Source organism: Carettochelys insculpta, chromosome 11 (genome assembly GCF_033958435.1).
Source record: "Carettochelys insculpta isolate YL-2023 chromosome 11, ASM3395843v1, whole genome shotgun sequence".
Lineage (NCBI taxonomy): Eukaryota > Metazoa > Chordata > Testudines > Carettochelyidae > Carettochelys > Carettochelys insculpta.
In genome coordinates, this window is record NC_134147.1 from 5,665,538 (window position 1) to 5,682,899 (window position 17,362).

Below are 17,362 nucleotides of genomic sequence, written 5' to 3' on the forward strand. Positions count from 1 at the left end.
TGTTACCGTAGCATAATGGCATATACAGTGAAGTGCTATTTGGGCAAATCCTTAAACAGCTAAACAAACTGCATGCTATTGGCAGCATTTGTAGATAAAGTGACCAACAAGCATGTTGTGAATCTTCTCGATATCCTACATTGCCCCCAGCAAGAGAGATTCAGTGGCAAACTCTGTGCAAGACCAGCCCCGTCCCTTAAATGTCAGGGCTTCATTATGCCACCTCCCTTGGGAATTAATTTAGCTACCAGTAATGTGTTTAGAAAATAACTTACATATTTTGCCGCCACCCACGGAGTAACTGGTTTGGTAACGTAACACTCTTCTTGTGGAGCGAATCATGCACTTTAACTAAACATCAAACCCCAACAACGGGACCAATGGTGGGTTTATATTTGTTATCTTAAGTACCATATAGACCATCTGCAGTTACTGTAAAGAAAAATATCTGCTGCCCCGTGCAAGAGATGGACATTTTTTAGTTGGCTTGGTTGTGTTATCAGGAATTAATTGAAATTCATTGCCATCCAGGTTCCACAGTGTATCTTTTGTCTTTTGGGTTTGCCTCCAGTTAAGGATGCAGTTAACATATTTCATTCCAATCAGTTGCAAACTAAGGATTTCCTTCCATCTGTTTTGAACTGATATGTGGGAGGAAATCCGTAGATGTTCCTGTTTTCAGTAAACCTGCTACTCACAGGATTTTGTGTGTGTGTGTTTAAAAAAGGAGAGAGAGGAAAAAAACTGTTGTTGACTCATGTTTGACATAAAAAGTAGCAGAATCACTTCTGTATACTTTGGAGTAGGAGATCCAGAGTGCCGAAGTGTTTTTCTCGCTGTTTGTTTAACCTCTGTATTTTCTTGGATCTGCTTCTTAGTAGGCGGTCCATATCTTGCAGAAATTTCATCCTCCACACTCCCACCCGCTTCAAGAAAAGGGTCCCGTCTCTAAAAGCATGAAAATGCATCCTCCAGGGTTGCTGTTTCCCTTCTTAGCAACATGGTTCATTTCCACGGCTGAAGGGCAGAGTCAGAAGGTAAGTTCGCAAACCTTTGTTTCAGGGGTAAATGATTGCAGGACAATTACTTGTTTGCGGATGGCTGCTGACACCAAAGCGTTATGCCCCCCAAATGATTTCGATGTGGATTATTATATATTGAATCACCTCCCAAATTAGGCTTTAAGATGATCTGTTACCTTTCCTCTCTATGTGTCAATATCTCTAGTCTGTATTTTATATGTAAAAGGTATGGAGTTGTGCTTGGATTTTGACTAAACTTTGATTTACTTATTATCAGTACTGATAACAGCAGCATGAGGACTGTGGGCCCAGTTCTGCAAGAGGCTGAGCATTCTCAACTCCTGCTAACTTCACTGGTGTCAGAGGAACTTTGGTCCTGGCAGGATTGGGCCTGAAAAACGCCTTGTAGAATTTCCTCAGTGTTTTTGAAAAGTGTTTCTAAATTGCAGCTGTTGAAAAGTTGGCTTGAAAATGCTTATGGTTGACACGGTGCCCAGTGTGGGGGTGTAAACAGTGAGCCAATGTGCCCAGAAGAAGCAAAGCCCAGCCCAGAATCCAACCCCAAACCTGCCCAGGAGCGCATGAGTAAAGCAGGGCAGCTGTCTCAGCAACTGGGCAAACAAAGTTGTCTTCACTGTCATAGAACTGTCTGTCATAGCTGACAGGTTTTGGAAGAATGGTAAGATTTTTGCCATAAACCCTTAATAAGGCACAATTGAAAGCTCGCTCCTCAATAGATACATCCGTTTGTTGCCTGTACATTAATTTGTCATGGAGTTGCTTGTAAACATTGGAGAGTGGATGTAGTGATTAGTTATTATAGAGTTGCATAAAGACCACAATGCAGTTTTGTAATTAACTTTGCAAATAGGTCTATCTAGGCTTCCAGGTGAACCCCACACACTATTCACTGTTGTATCTGCACACCTTGACGCAACAGGAAAAAATGGGCTTGTAACATATTTCTTGGCACAGTCTGTGTGAGCAATACGAAATGTTTTCCCTTAGACAGATTTTTGTTTGGGTTCGTACATCCAGCGCTCTTTTCATGTTTAGCAGCATTGTCTAGACCAGTTTTCCATAAACTTTTTAAGACTGTGGAATATCAAACAATAATATTTTCTGTGCGGAGCACACATGAAAATTTTCTTTAAAAATATTACTAGACTTTAAAAAAAAAAAAAAAAGCAACATAGACAGCAAAAACAAAATGAAGTAATTTAATCAGGTATCATAGCAATCAGGAAGTAGCATCATATCTGATTATAATAACAGAAAATATACACCATCAGTGAACAAAAAGGTGTCAGAGGCTCACGGCACACCTGTGAGTTGTTCATGGAGCCACCCTTGTTCTGCAGAACTTAGTTTAAGAAACACTGGCCTAGAGGGAGGACCATGCTTGTTGCTTTATTCAGGCTGGTTTTCTGAGCTCTGTGGTGGGGTAGTTGCAGTTTCAGTAGGATGGAGGGCTTGTTTGTTCACGATACAAAGTACCTGTTGCCGTTGTCTCCTGCTGACAGAGGAAGGAACTAGCCCACAAAGTTAGAAGTTGCGTGAGACTTTTAGGAATCTTGTTCTCTGGTGACTGAGCGGTGGAAGGGCTGCCCTCTGTCCAACAGTAGAGGCTGGGAAAAAATGGATGGAGAGACCTTTTAGCAAAGGGAGCTGAGGCTATCCATCAATCTGGAGAGAGAGAGCACTGACAGGATGTTGAAATCCTCAAGCTTCAGGTGACTCCTCTCACAAACCAATCCAAGGCGAGTGCGGGGCAGAACTGGAGGGATGCTGGAAAGGGTTTTGTCAGAGAACAAGGAATCTAACGTGGATTGTCTGTCCTGCCTTTCAGCCACGCTTTTCAAGGGGCTCTAGAAACAGCATGGCTGCCTCCCTTGTGATGGAAGGGGAGTAGATGGGAAAGCTGAGGTACAGTGTGCATAAATGACTTAATGAAGGCCATGCTGTAGAACCATCTCAGACCTGGAACATGGGGCTTCTGTGGTGCAGTCCCAGGCTTGAGCCACCGCTGCTTCTTTACCAGGCTGTATTTTCCAAATACGGTCCATAAATAACACTATTCCACTGTGCACCACTCTGCCCTTTCTGTACCTACTGGGGGGCCTGACATAATCACTACACACAAACACCCTGATGAGTCAGAGCTCTTGCCCTCCAGAGGCAGGCCATGAATTCCCCTTCAACCAACCACTTTACCCAGGCAGGCCTCCGACGTGTCTTCCAAAACAGCCTAGGCTATCACTTGCCCAGCAGACCAGGCAGACGGCAGAGTGTGCCGGACAGATGCTGTCATTTCTTTTGGGGAGGACTGTCGATAAGTTGACCCCAAGGACTGGGGTGAATCAGTCCTCCTGCTGACAACACTTTGCGGAGACTTCTCTCGAGCCTGACTCGGGTAGGACAAAAGAAGTGTGCGGTGTGTTCTACTGGACTCAGCCCTGGCCTGGGGCTCTGAAAAATGGTGTTCAGTTCCTGGCTCTGCCATTGTCCTACAGCATGGCCTTTGGGCATGTTACCTCACGCCTTTCCTCCCGTCCAGTCTTTGTCTTGTCCATTTAGATGGAAAGCTCTTCGCAGCGGTGCACGGTTCATGCAGCACTTAGAGCAGTGGGGCCCCGATTGTGGTGGGAGCCTCTCTGGGCTACTCAAGTATTAATAGCTATCGGCAGGTACATGTTCCCATCACAGCCTGGCAAGTTGACAGCAGAGTCTTAGAAGAGCCCTGTGTAGATACAAATTGATATTCGTGGATATAAATTGTCATACGTGGAGCCACGGGGTGGTCAAAGGACCAGAACATGGGGTTGCTGCTCCCAGGAGCCAGCAACCTGCAACAGCAGCCTCTCTGGCGCAGCTGTACTGCCCTTGGCCCTTCCACACACCAGCAGTACCTGGGAGAGCTTTGCATTTCTGTGGATACAGATTGATAGCCACATCCACGGGTATAAATGTATATCCTCACGGGGCTCTACTTATAGGCAGACGCTAGTGCAGGAGAATCACTTTACCTCCATTTTTGACACTCTCATGGAAATAGAAATATTTCCCAGTACTCCAAGAATTTCAGAGATAGGGTCAGGGCCTGAGCCAGTGTGAATTCATGTTCCTCCCTTGATTTCGGTGGGGCTCAGCTGCTTTACAAGCGGTTGAGGTTCTGACTCGGAACTGACAACAGAGGCACTTGAAGAAAAATGTCAAGCTGTGAGCACTGTCCAGGAGGGATGCAAAATGTTTTTGTGTCACGCTCGTACAACTGGAACAAATACATCCTTGGGAAGGAAACTAGCAACCGCGCAGAAATAATTGAAAGCACACCACTTTTGGAATGAGGCATGGAAATTCTGGCTGCTAAATGAAGATCTGCTGGGTGCTTCTGAGTATCGCTTAGGTGTGTATCTCCATCGGTGATTAAGCTTGTTGGATCCTAGGTCTTGCCTCTCCTGCCTCCACTGACTCTGAGAGCATTGTGGAAGTTGCTGGGAGGAGTAAGTTGATCTGGGCTAGTTACACAGAACACTTGAGAGCCAGGACAGGTGGCTGTAAACAAACTTGATGGGACCACGGGGAAACTGGGCTGTAGCCATGATAAGCAGTCGTCCGGCCAGCTAAACTTATGTTGGATTGCGGGTGTTGCTGGATGAGAGGGTGCCGGACTAGAGAGGTTCAACCTGTAGCAGTACTAATATTTCATTAAGGCTTGACTCCTCTGGTATGGCCTTCTCCTGCTCCTCCCCATCTCATTAATGGCAGCTACTCCTTTTAGACTGGGGGTTGTGGCCACCTCAGGTCTTTCCTCCCTGCAGTCAATCAGAGCAACTCCTCTCTGGCATGTGGGAACTTGTGGGGCATTCAGAGAGGAATGAAGGGAACCTCAAGGTTAACCCTTATCTAATTAAAATGAGTCTGACTTAGTGGAATTAGAGTATGGCAGGGGGAGCCAAACCTGCTGCGCAGAACCGTTGTGCTGTGGGGAGAGAGCTGTGACAGAATGCCCCTCAGATCCCTGCTGGTGAGCAGCTGCTGCCACTACTGAGGCAGTTTTGCCATTCAGTTAGGAACAGGGATTCTCCACCTGGTAATACCTCAGCGAGAGGGGGTTGCACTGGTCCCTTGGTGCCCAGTGAGGGGGGCCATCTGAGGCAGATGATGTGGAGTAGACAGCAGGTTTAAAATAAGAGCAAGTTTTTCTTCACACAGCGCATAGTCAACCTGTGGAACTCACGGCCAGAGGAGGTTGTGAGGACCAGGACTTTAAAAGGGTTCAAAAAAGAACTAGATGGTTTCATGGAGGTGAGACCCATCAGTGGCGTCCCTGGTCTCTGTTTGTCAGAGGCTGGAAATGAATGTCAGGAGGGGGATCATGCAATGATTGCATGCTCTGTTCACTCCCTCTGGAGCAGCTGGCATTGGCCACTGTCAGAAAACAGGATGCTGGCTAGAGGGACCTTTGGTCAGACCTAGTGTGGCCATTCTTATCAAGGCTACCAAGTATCACAAGACTCGCAATAAAGCTGTGAGAGTTGGCCACATCCTTTTTTGTTGGCAAATAGCTATGACTATATTCTCTGGGACGGAGATCTAGTTAGACTTTGCTACTCTGCCCTGTTTTAGCAGGGAAAAAATCTCAATACATACATCGGGGTTCCTGAAGAGAATCTTCCCTGATTAGTTTGAGGGTTCCTGGCGCATGTATTTCTGGCTGCGAGAACACTGGCGCATATCCTGACTGATCTCCTGGCACACATTTAGAACAAAAGTAACTTTTTCTTCACTCAGCATACAGTCAACCTGTGGAACTCACTGCCAGAGGATGTTGTGGAGACTTTCTCACATAGGGCCAAAGAATGTTGCAGCTGTAATCCTATCTAGGCCTTATGACTGAGGAGAGGTGCCTGATAGCAAGTTCTGGGGACTGAAGTCCTCTTTATCTATGTAACAGATGCAGCTGCAGTGCAAACGGGTCTGGCTCCTGCGTACCTCCCTGACATACAAGTGGCATGCCTAGAACTGAGAGGGTAGTACAGCCCCTGTGTCCATTTAGCCCTTTGTCCTTCTCCTTTCTCCAGCAAGACTGCCAGTTCCATCACTGGTGTTCGACTGCACCTGCTTACATGGAATTGAGTTGAGTTCACTTCACTTCAGACTGTCATTTGAATTGAATCTGTGGCATGAAGGTGAAAGGGGCTGCATCCTTCTTCCAACCCCCTAACAAATGAGGCTGCCTCCCTAGAGGTTTGTATTGTTCTGTCATAACTGCGTTTGTAGACTTTTAAAACACCAGCTCCAATTAATGGCACTTGCTTAGCGTTTCACAGAATCACAGGGCTGGGAGGGACCTCAGGAGGTCATCTAGTCCAGCCCCCTGCTTTGAGCAGGATCAACCCCCATTAAGTCATACCAGCCAGGACCTTGTCCAGCCGGGAGTTAAAAACCTCAAGGGATGGAGAAACCACCACCTCTCTAGGCACTGCATTCCAGTGCTTCACCACCCTCCTGGTGAAGTAGTTTTTCCTAATATCTAATCTACACCTCTCCCTCTTCAACTTCAGACCATTACTCCTTGTTCTGCCATCTGACACCACTGAGAACAGTTTCTCACCCTCCTTTTTAGAGCTCCCCTTCAACAAGTTGAAGGCTGCTATTAAATCACCTCTAAGTCTTCTCTTCTGTAAACTAAACAAGCCCAAATCCCTCAGCCTATCCTCATAAGTCTTGTGCTCCAGACCCTTAATCATTTTTGTTGCCCTTCACTCAACCTGCTCCAGCAAATCCACATCCTTTTTATACTGGGGGGCCCAAAACTGGACACAATATTCCAGATGTGGCCTCACCAGTGCCGAATAAAGAGGAATAACGACTTCTCTAGATCTGCCCGAAATGCTCCTCCTCATGCACCCTAGTATGCCGTTAGCCTTCTTGGCTACAAGGGCACACTGTTTACTCATATCCAGCCTTTCATCCCCATAACCCCTAGTTCTTCTTCGAGTGTCCCCGTGGGTGCTCCACAATAGGTGTCGGGCTTGCCCGGCGCCGCAGATCGGATCTTCCAAGCAGTTTCTGCAGGACCGCGCATGCGCCGGCGCGCGCCGCTCCCTTGCGCGCTCCTGGCCATGTGCGCGATCCGGTCCCCGCCAGTTCCTCTTAACCGCCGTCGGCTGCAGACGGAATCCGAACTAGGCTAAGGCCAAGTAGCGTATTCAATGACTTTAACTGTTTTTCTTTAAAGTTTTTCAAGTACTTAGGCTACTGCAAGTTAGCCGGTTGTTATTTTTGCAAAAAAAAAAACAAAAGCAACAAACAAACTACAAGCGGGACAGCTTCAATCCAGTCCCAGTAACAAGCGCCGGAGGCCAGGAGCATAGGGCCATCAGCCCTCCTGCTGCGGCAGGCCATCGGAAGGGGAAAACAGCACAGAGAAGGTGCTAAGTACCCGTTTAACAACTGAAAGACTCACCAACAATGTCCTCTTCAGGATTTAAAAAATGTGAGTCCTGCCGAGAGGCGATGCCAGCGTCCGATGGGCACAGTCTATGCATAAGGTGCCTTGGGGAGTCCCATGTTGCACAGAACTGCTCCTTCTGTGCTAAATTAACAGCCAGAGCAAGGAGAGACAGGGAGATGCGGCTTAAAATGCTGCTTTTTGATAAGGCCCTCCAGCCAGACGTGCCGGAGCAGCCGCAGCAGGAGGGACCCTCTGGGGCCCATAAAAGGAAAGCTGCCTCCCTCACCCCATCAGCGCAAAAATGGAGGAAAGCCTCCCCAGCCCGATCCCTGCTGACAGCAACAGCGAGCGGGACGGGAGGAGCGAGCAGCCCCCAGCCGCAGCAACAGCTGATCGGCGGCGGCTCAGCCTCCGATAATCAGCCAGCCGCCCCGCACCGCAGGCAGGGCGGCGGCTAAACAAGCGCCGGTGCCGGCGGCACCGCAGGCAGCGGCACCGACCCCCGGAGAACCGGCGGTGCAGAGCGCGCAGGCACGCAGCCTGCAGGCACCGAAGGACACCGCCTTTGAGCGTGCCGAGCACGGTGCGGACGGGGCCGGGATCCCCTGTGCGTCAGGGGGCGGAGTTACCTCCTCCAGGGAGGGGGAAGGCTGCACACAAGAGGAGGCATTGCAGCCCCTCTCCGGACAGGGCTGTGGAGTTGCTTTCTCACAGCCCTCCGCTTACGTTGCAGACTCCAACCAGAAGGCAGGGGTCCCCCCTAGCCTGCCCGGAGCCCCCTTCTCCATTTTTGCAACCAGCCTCACCCTGGCTGGGACCACCTTCACCCTTCCTGGGGTTTGAACCGCTGGACTATTATGCAAAATCGCTCTCTCCAGTGTCTCGACGATCTCCCTCCCCCAGGCGCAGAGGGTATGCACCAAGGGAGTGGTCTAGGTCACCTTCCCAAGAACAGTGCCTATACTGCCATGGTCGCCCCTACCACGCGGGGCATAGACACCATCGGCTATCTACTAGGGAAAGATCCCCACAGACGATCTCGTACCCCCGAGGGCAATTGCGACCGGGGACAGAGACTCAAGCATCTCAGGGGGGACTGGTTATGGAGCCCCGAGATTTTCCCTCGCAAACCTCTAGTGAGAGGGTGTACCATCACCAGCAGGAACCGGAAGGGTCCAGAGAGACGTACCCCAGCGGTTCCTCGCTCTCCTCCCCGGACGAGGCTACGGCCCCGGGGGACGTCCATCCTCCGGACGATCTCAAACAGTTTCAAGAGCTGTTTCAGAGGGTGGCCTTCACGCAAGGCATCCAGACAGCAGAGGTGCAAGAGAAACACCATAAGCTCCTCAAAAATTTGAGACCTCCGGCCTCCTCCAGAGTAGCAATACCGCTTGATGAAGCGATCTTAGAGTCCGCCACTACGATATGGCAGACCCCTGCGACTATTCCGCCTGTCCAAAAGAGAGCGGATAAGAAATACTTCGTGCCGGCGAAGGGCATGGAGTTCCTGTTCAGCCACCCACAGCCAAATTCCTTGGTGGTGGAGTCGTCGCAACAAACATCAAAGACATCTCAATTCAGAACAGGGGGAACAGACAAAGATGCCAAGAAGCTAGAGCCGTTCGGCAGAAAGGTCTGCTCCTCCTCCACTTTAACGTTGCAAATGGCAAATTACGCAGCGCACTTAGCGAACCATAATTTCGGCAACTATTCCAGGTTAACCTCCCTCATGGACTCGCTTCCAGAGGACAAAAAGCCGGTGCTTAAGGCCATAGTGCAAGAAGGCTACGCAGCCTCGAGGACGGGAGTTCAGATCGCCCTGGACGTTGCGGACACAGCAGCACGTTCCACAGCAACGGCAGTGGTGATGCGAAGGGAGTCCTGGCTCCAGACTTCGGGTATACCGAGGGATCTGCAGGCGAAGATAGTTGACCTTCCCTTTGACTCGCAGAAGCTGTTTGCTGAATCAACTGACTCGGTCCTTCATTCCAGTAAAGATTCAAGGGCCACAAGTTTGACATACAGATCCAGGGCTGCGCCATCACTACCATCGCACAAGGTCATCCGAAGCGACTATTCCACCATCGCCTCCGACCATTCTACGACCAGTGGCAAAGGATCACCACAGACAAATGGGTGCTGGAGATCATAGCCACGGTGTACGCCATCCCCTTCCAGTCGCTCCCACCGTCACGACCTCCACCCAAGCCCCACCTCCAGGATGCCTCCCATGTAGCGAGGCTCAGGCAGGAGGTGGACCATCTCATGCTCATACAGGCAGTGGAAAGAGTGCCAGAGCAACTGCAAGGGAAAGGGTTCTACTCCAGGTACTTCTTCACGGACAAAAAGACAGGAGGCTGGAGGCCCATCTTAGACCTTCGCGGCCTCAACAGGTACCTGCGCAAGCAACGTTTTCGGATGACCACAATCGCCTCCATCCTTACAGCACTGGACAATGGAGACTGGTTCGCAGCCCTCGATTTACAAGACGCGTACTTCCACATAACTATCCATCCGGCTCACCGGCGATTCCTCCGGTTCATGGTAGGCAACGAACACTTCCAATACAAGGTCCTACCGTTTGGCCTCTCCTCGGCCCCCAGAGTCTTCACCAAGACCTTGGCAGTGGTGTCAGCCTACCTGCACAGACAGGGGGTATTTATTTTCCCGTATCTGGACGACTGCCTGCTCAAAGGGGCCTCGAAGGGGGAGGTTCTGCGCATGATACGCGTCACAGCAAACACGTTCTCTTCACTCGGCCTGGTTATCAATCTGGCAAAATCAAATATAGACCCCACACAGGACATAGAGTTCATAGGGGCTCGCATAAACTCGGTTACAGCGAGAGTATATCTACCAGAGGCTCGCTTTCGGGCCATCGGTTCCCTCGTGCAGGTCATCACCTTCAGCCCTACAGTGCCGGTCTTGACGTGCTTGCAGCTGCTGGGCCACATGGCAGCAGCAAAGTTCGTAGTACAGAACGCCAGGTTACACATGCGCAGCATGCAACACTGGCTGGCGAGTGTATACAAACCAGCAGTACACACCGTTCACAGGGTGGTGTCGCCCACAGCCGGGGTGCGCAAATCCCTACAATGGTGGGTAAACCCCAGGAACCTGCTAACAGGGGTACCCTTCCACCAGCCGCAAATATCGGTTTTTTCTCACTACAGATGCCTCCCTCATAGGGTGGGGAGCGCACATGGGCGAAGAGGTGACTCAAGGACTGTGGTCACCCACGGAACAGTCACTACACATAAATATACTGGAGCTCAGAGCAGTGTTCAACGCCTGCAGACACTTTCGAGACCACATACAAGGCAAAGTCGTTGGGATCAGTACAGACAATACCTCCACCATGTTTTATATAAACAGGCAAGGAGGAGCTCGGTCCCGTGCCTTATGCGCGGAAGCAATCCGCTTATGGAACTGGTGCATCGCCAACAATATAATCTTGAAAGCCTCATACTTGCCGGGTGCGCACAATGTGAAGGCAGACCAGCTGAGCAGGCGTTTTGCACTCACACACGAGTGGCAGATCCGTCCCGATCTGCTACGGCCGATTTTCCACGCATGGGGTTTTCCCCAAATAGACCTGTTTGCCACTCAGCACAACAAGAAGTGCCCACAATTCTGCTCCAGGGCAGGACTGGGATGGGGGTCCCTGGGGGACGCGTTCGCGATCCCGTGGAGGGGCCCCCTGCTTTATGCGTTTCCTCCCACAGTGCTGATCCACAAAGTCTTGCAGAAAGCCAGGAGGGAAAGGGCCCGGATGATCCTGATAGTCCCAACATGGGATCGACAACAATGGTTCCCCCTACTCCTGCGCATGTCGGACCATCCACCGATGCCTCTTCCGGTGGCGCCGGATCTGCTCACGCAAGCCCAGGGGTCCATAGTGCACCCGCACCCCCAAAGCCTGCGACTGCAAGCGTGGTTAATCCATGGCTCAGCTCCCTAGAGAGCACATGCACAGTGGAAGTACAGCAAGTCCTAGAAAGTAGCAGGAGGACTTCCACCAGGAAGACCTACAAGCAAAAATGGACTCGCTTCACGACTTGGTGTTCTACCAAACAGCTGGCCCCCCTTTTGGTGCCTATTCCTACAATACTAGAGTATTTACTGGACCTCAAGAGAGGAGGACTCTCGCTATCCTCGTTGAAGGTCCACCTTGCCGCCATCTCGGCATTCAGACATGAGGAGGAAGGGCACACGGTGTTTGCCCAACCTATGGTTACCAGGTTCCTCAAAGGGTTGGTAAACCTATACCCGCCTCGGAAACCGATTCCACCTTCGTGGAACTTGGACCTGGTGCTTACCACGCTAATGGGACCACCGTTCGAGCCCTTGGCCACGGTTCCCCTCCGCCTCCTTACAATAAAGACGACCTTTCTTCTTGCAATTACGTCAGCTCGTAGGGTGAGCAAGCTCGCGGCAGTCATGGCAACGCCACCCTGCACTGTTTTTTCCAAGGAGGCGGTAACCATACGGCTGCATCCAGCCTTTGTTCGCAAAGTTTCTTCCGAGTTTCACGTTAACGAACCTATTGTTCTACCCTCGTTTTATCCAAAGCCTCATAACTCCAATGAAGAGGCGCGCCTACACCTCTTGGATGTGAGGAGGGCGCTAGCCTTCTACGTAGACAGGACCAAGTCCTTCCGGAAAACGGATAGACTCCTAGTCTCCCTCGCTCCCAAATCGAAAGGAGAAGGTCTCTGCTCGCAGAGAATCTGAAAGCACATTGTACCCTGCATAAAAATGTGCTACGAGCTCAAAAAGACTCCTTTATCAGCCACTCCCAGGGCTCATTCCACTAGGGCGGTGGCGGCATCAACAGCCTTCTTCAAGGGCGTTGCGTTACAAGACATTTGCAGAGCGGCGACCTGGTCATCCTACGACACCTTCGCCAAACATTACGCCCTTCACAGGGTATTCCAAGAGGATACCCGTCTCTCTGCAGCGGTCCTCTCAGGGACAAGCTGCACATAATCCGATTACCCACCTCCTATCTTGGGTTACTGCTGGGTAGTCACCTATTGTGGAGCACCCATGGGGACACTCGAAGAAGAAAGAGAAGTTACTCACCGTAGTAACGGTGGTTCTTCGAGATGTGTCCCCGTGGGTGCTCCACTACCCGCCCATCCTCCCCGCTTCGGATCTCTGTTAGTGTTTTGCAGGGGCACCCGAGGCGGTTGGTCGAGGAACTGGCGGGGACCGGATCGCGCACATGGCCAGGAGCGCGCAAGGGAGCGGCGCGCGCCGGCACATGCGCGGTCCGGCAGAAACTGCTTGGAAGATCCGATCTGCGGCGCCGGGCAAGCCCGACACCTATTGTGGAGCACCCACGGGGACACATCTCGAAGAACCACCGTTACTACGGTGAGTAACTTCTCTGTCCCTTTCCATCATACTGCTGCTGAGCCAGTCAGTCCCCAGCCTGTAACGATGCTTGGGATTCTTCTGCCCCAAGTGCAGGACTCTACACTTCTCCTCATTGAACCGCATCAGATTTCTTTTGGCCCAGTCCTCCAATTTGTCCAGGTCTCTCTGGATTCTCTCTCTACCATCCAACGAATCTACCTCTCCCCCCTAGTTTTGTGTGATGCGCAACCTTGCTGAAGGTGCAATTCAGTCCCTCATCCAGGTCATTAATAAGGATGTTGAATAACACCAGCCCCAGAACCGAGCCTTGTGGCACTCCGCTTGAAACAGACCACCATCCAGATATTGAGCCGTTGAGCCCGACCATCAAGCCAGCTTTCTATCCATTTTATAGTCCAAGCATCCAATCCATATTTCCTTAACTTACGGACAAGATTGTTGTGGGAGACTGAATCAAAAGCCTTGCTGAAGTCAAGGTATATCACACCCACTGACTTCCCCATGTCCACAGAGCTTGTTACCTCGTCATGGAAGCTAATCGGACTGGTCAGGCAGGACTTGCCCCTGGTGAATCCATGTTGGCTACTTTTGATCACTTTCCCCTCTTCCAAGTGCTCCAAAACAGATTCCTTGAGGATTCCCTCCATTATTTTCCCAGGGATTGAGGTTAGGCTGATGGGTCTATGGTTCCCTGGATTGTCCTCCTTTCCTTTTTTAAAGATGGGCACTATGTTTGCCTTCTTCCAGTCATCCGGTATCTCCCCTGACCTCCAAGAGTCTTCAAGGGTAATGGCCAAAGGTTCAGCAATGACCTCTTCCAATTCCCTCAGTACCCTGGGGTGCATTAAATCCAGACCCACGGACTTGTGCACATCTAGTTTTTCTAGATAGCTCAGAACTTGTTCCTTCCCCACAGATGGCTGCCCTCCACCTTCCCCTACTGCATCGTCTAGGACTGTCATGTGGAAGTTGACTTTGTCCGTGAAGAATGAGGCAAAAAAAGCATTGAGTACGTCAGCTTTTCCTGCATCTTCTGTCACTAGGTTACCTCCCTCATCCAGTAATGGCCCCACACCTTCTCTGATAACCTGTTTATTGTTCACATGCCTGTGGAAACCCTTCTTGTTACTCTTCACATCCGTTGCCAGCTGCAGTTCCAATTGTGCTTTTGCTTTCCTGATTACTGCCCAGCATTCTCCAGCTGTATGTTTATACTCCTTCTTAGTCAACTGTCCACATTTCCATTTCTTGTATGCATCCTTTTTGAATTTAAGCTGACTAAGGATTCCCCGTTAAGCCAAGCTGGTTGCCTACCATGTCTGCATTTCTTACGATGCAGCGGGATTGTTTGTTCCTGTGCCTTCAGTAAGACGTCTTTAAAATACTGCCAGTTCTCTTCAACTCTCTTCCCCTTCATCTTCATTTCCCAAGGGATCCTGCACATCAGTTCTCTCAGGGAGTCAAAGTCTGCTCCTCTGAAATCAAGGGTCTGCATGTTACTGCTCACCTTTCTTTCTTGTGTCCGGTTCATGAAATCTACGATCTCATGGTCGCTGCAGCCCAGGTTCCCTCCCACTTCTATTTCTTCTACTTGCTCTTCCCTGTTTGTGAACAACAGGTCAAGTTGCGCACGGCCTCTGGTCGGTTCCTTCAGCACTTGTACCAAGAAGTTATCCCCAACATTCTCCAAAAACTTCCTGGATTGTCTGTGTGCTGATGTATTGGTCTCCCTACAAATATCCGGATGATTAAAGTCTCCCATGAGAACCAGGGCCTGTGATTTGGAAGCTTCACTTAGCTGCCTGAAGAAAACCTCATCTATCTCATCTCCCTGATCTGGCGGCCTATAACAGACACCAACTACAACATCACCTCTGTTACTTCCACCTCTAAGCTTAACCCAAAGACACTCAGCTGGATTTTCTCCTTCCTCATACTGGAGCTCTGAGCAATCGTACTGCTCCCTCACACAGAGCGCAACTCCTCCTCCTCCTTCTCCCGTCTGTCCTTCCTAAACAATTTATAACCTTCCATGACCGTGCTCCAGTTATGTGAATCGTCCCACCAAGTCTCCGTTATTCCAACCACCTCAGACTTGTGTGACTGTGCCAGGGCCTCTAATTCTTCCTGTTTGTTCCCCAGGCTTCTGGCATTAGTGTACAAGCATCTTAGAGAAGGGGCCGATTTGCCCCACTTTCTCCTCTTCACCCAGAAAACCCACTTGATTGTTCTCTCCTCCTTCCCCACTTACCTCAGGGCTTGTGTCACTTTCCCCTGACAAACCTAGTTTAAAGCCCTCCTCACTAGGTTTGCAAGCCTGCCCGCAGAGATGCTCTTTCCTCTTTTAGTGAGGTGGATCCCATCTCTTCTCAGCAATCCCTGTTCACAAAACAGAATCCCATGGTCAAAGAAATCCTTCCCTGATACACCACCTACGCAACCACGCATTTGCCTTTGTGATTCGACAATCCCTACGCGGACCCCTTCCTTCCACAGGGAGGATAGATGAGAAGACCACTTGTGCTCCGTATTCCTTGATCTTCCTTCCTAGGATTACGTAATCGGCCGTGATCTTGTCAAAGTTGTTCTTGGGTGTATCATTGGTTCCTACGTGGGGAAGTAGGAAGAGGTAATAGTCTACATGTTTAAGAATTTTTGGTAGCGACTCAGTAATATCCCAAATTCTAGCTTCAGGCAAGCAGCAAACTTGCCGGGATTTTAGGTCCGGGCACCAGATGGATGACTCCGTCCCTCTTAGGAGGGAGTCCCCGACCACCACCACGCGTCTTTTTCTCTTAGGGGTGGTGGTCATAGAACTCCCATCCCTAGGACTGAACATCCCATGCCTTCTAAACCATGGGGACTCTTTCAGATACTTCCCAGGGATTGTATGAGCCCCAATTATCTCTGCCGTATCATCTGTGGAGAGAGGCTGAAAACGGTTACTTAACTCCACTGGAATTGGAGAGACGTGAACTGGTTTTCTCCTCCTGGAGGTAACATGCTTCCAGTTCTCCTCCTTGTTTTGGGCAGCCGGCTGTTCCTGCAGTATTATCTGTTGCCTTCTATCCAGGAAGTCTTCACCCTCTCTGATGGGCCTGAGGGTTGATATTTGTGCCTCAAATCCTTTAACCTTCTCTTCTAAAATGGCTACTAGCTTACACTTGGTGCAGAGAAAATCCTTTCCCTCATTCGGGAGGAAGACAAACATGGCACATGCCATGCAGGTCACAACAACAGACCTCTCACCAGCCATATCCCTCTCCATTTTTTCCCTTTACAGAGATCCCTTATTTGTTTCTAGTGCCGCCTTGAAGGGAACAAGAGAAACACTGTACAAGAAAGGTAAAAACAAGTATGGGGCTCCTCCCTAAGGCGAGCTCCCAGGGAAACTCCCTGTTAGCTGCTCACAGGGTTCGCTGGTGCTGCCTTCTTATAGAGCTGCTAGCTGGTTAGGCCCGGCTCGAAGGCTTTGCCTCCAATCTAATCAGCCCTTGAAGGCCCACCTGGAAGGAAGCTCTCCCAGTTCACACCTTGCAAACTTGCCAAACTGCCAGACATGCTTTCCAACTGCCCCTCTCTGCAAAACAGATGCTCAGGCACGCAGGCAGCTACGCAAACTGCCCCTCACTGCAAAATGGAAACAAATGCACAGACACCACCGACAGAAAGTCACCCCACCAGCTCACAACGCAGCTGTGCACGTTTCTTTCAGAAGGGTGAATGGGGGAAGAATAAGAGATGGAGTTGCAACATGGTGCCTGCTAAGGCTGTTGATGCTTGGGTCTGGAGAGAAATACAAATACAGCTTGAGTGGTGTCAAAGGTCCTGGAACAGCAAAGAGATCAGTTACAAAGAGTAGCAAAGTCAGCATCTGACCTCATCCTTGTTGCGTGATAGGAAACATCGTCCACTTATATTAGTTACACCAGTAAGAAAAAAATAAGATTAAAGGCAAATGTTGGAGTCAGCCAGCAGAGTAACGGTGTGCATGGCACAACTTGTCTCGGATCCAAGCAGGAGAAACTGCTCCAAGTGCGCAGTCGTGATTCAGCCTGGCTGCATTTGTGTTTTGCACTACAGTAGCTAAGCCGACTGCCTGCTGGCCACCTGTGATGAGATTCCCAGTGCAACCAGGGTCCTGAGGGTGGAGAGAGGATGCAGGAAGATGAAATCAGCAACTTCACTTTTTAATGCTTTGCTCTTTTTTTTCCAAAGCTAAAATCCATGAAATGCAACGTCAAGATGATGTTCACGATGGCCTCACCGTGCACCTCCTGTGCTGTGACCTTGGCCTCCAGAGCCCTGTGTCCAAGAGGGTGGCTAATGACAACGCACGGGCCAGGGGAGAGAGGCTGCAGGTAAGGCCCACCTCCCTATTCAGCTGGCTACATCCTCTTTAATTTGCTGCCTTCTATAACTGCTTTGTATTTATTGTATATAGACTCACGTGTAAGCAACCAGTTCGAGGCGTGTTTTTTGCAGGCCAGGGAAGAGG

At 50.2% G+C, this 17,362-nt stretch overlaps 1 protein-coding gene across 1 annotated transcript in view; it reads left to right on the forward strand.

Moving 5' to 3' along the window:
• The first annotated feature begins 762 nt into the window (after positions 1 to 762).
• Positions 763 to 17,362, forward strand: part of STAB1 (stabilin 1) — a 151,160-nt gene continuing 134,560 nt past the window's right edge. Inside the window, exons 1-2 of the mRNA XM_075005986.1 lie at positions 763 to 1,037; positions 17,083 to 17,225. Coding sequence (XP_074862087.1) covers positions 957 to 1,037; positions 17,083 to 17,225 — 224 coding nt within the window. The 5' untranslated portion in view covers positions 763 to 956. The remainder of the gene's footprint in view (positions 1,038 to 17,082; positions 17,226 to 17,362) is intronic.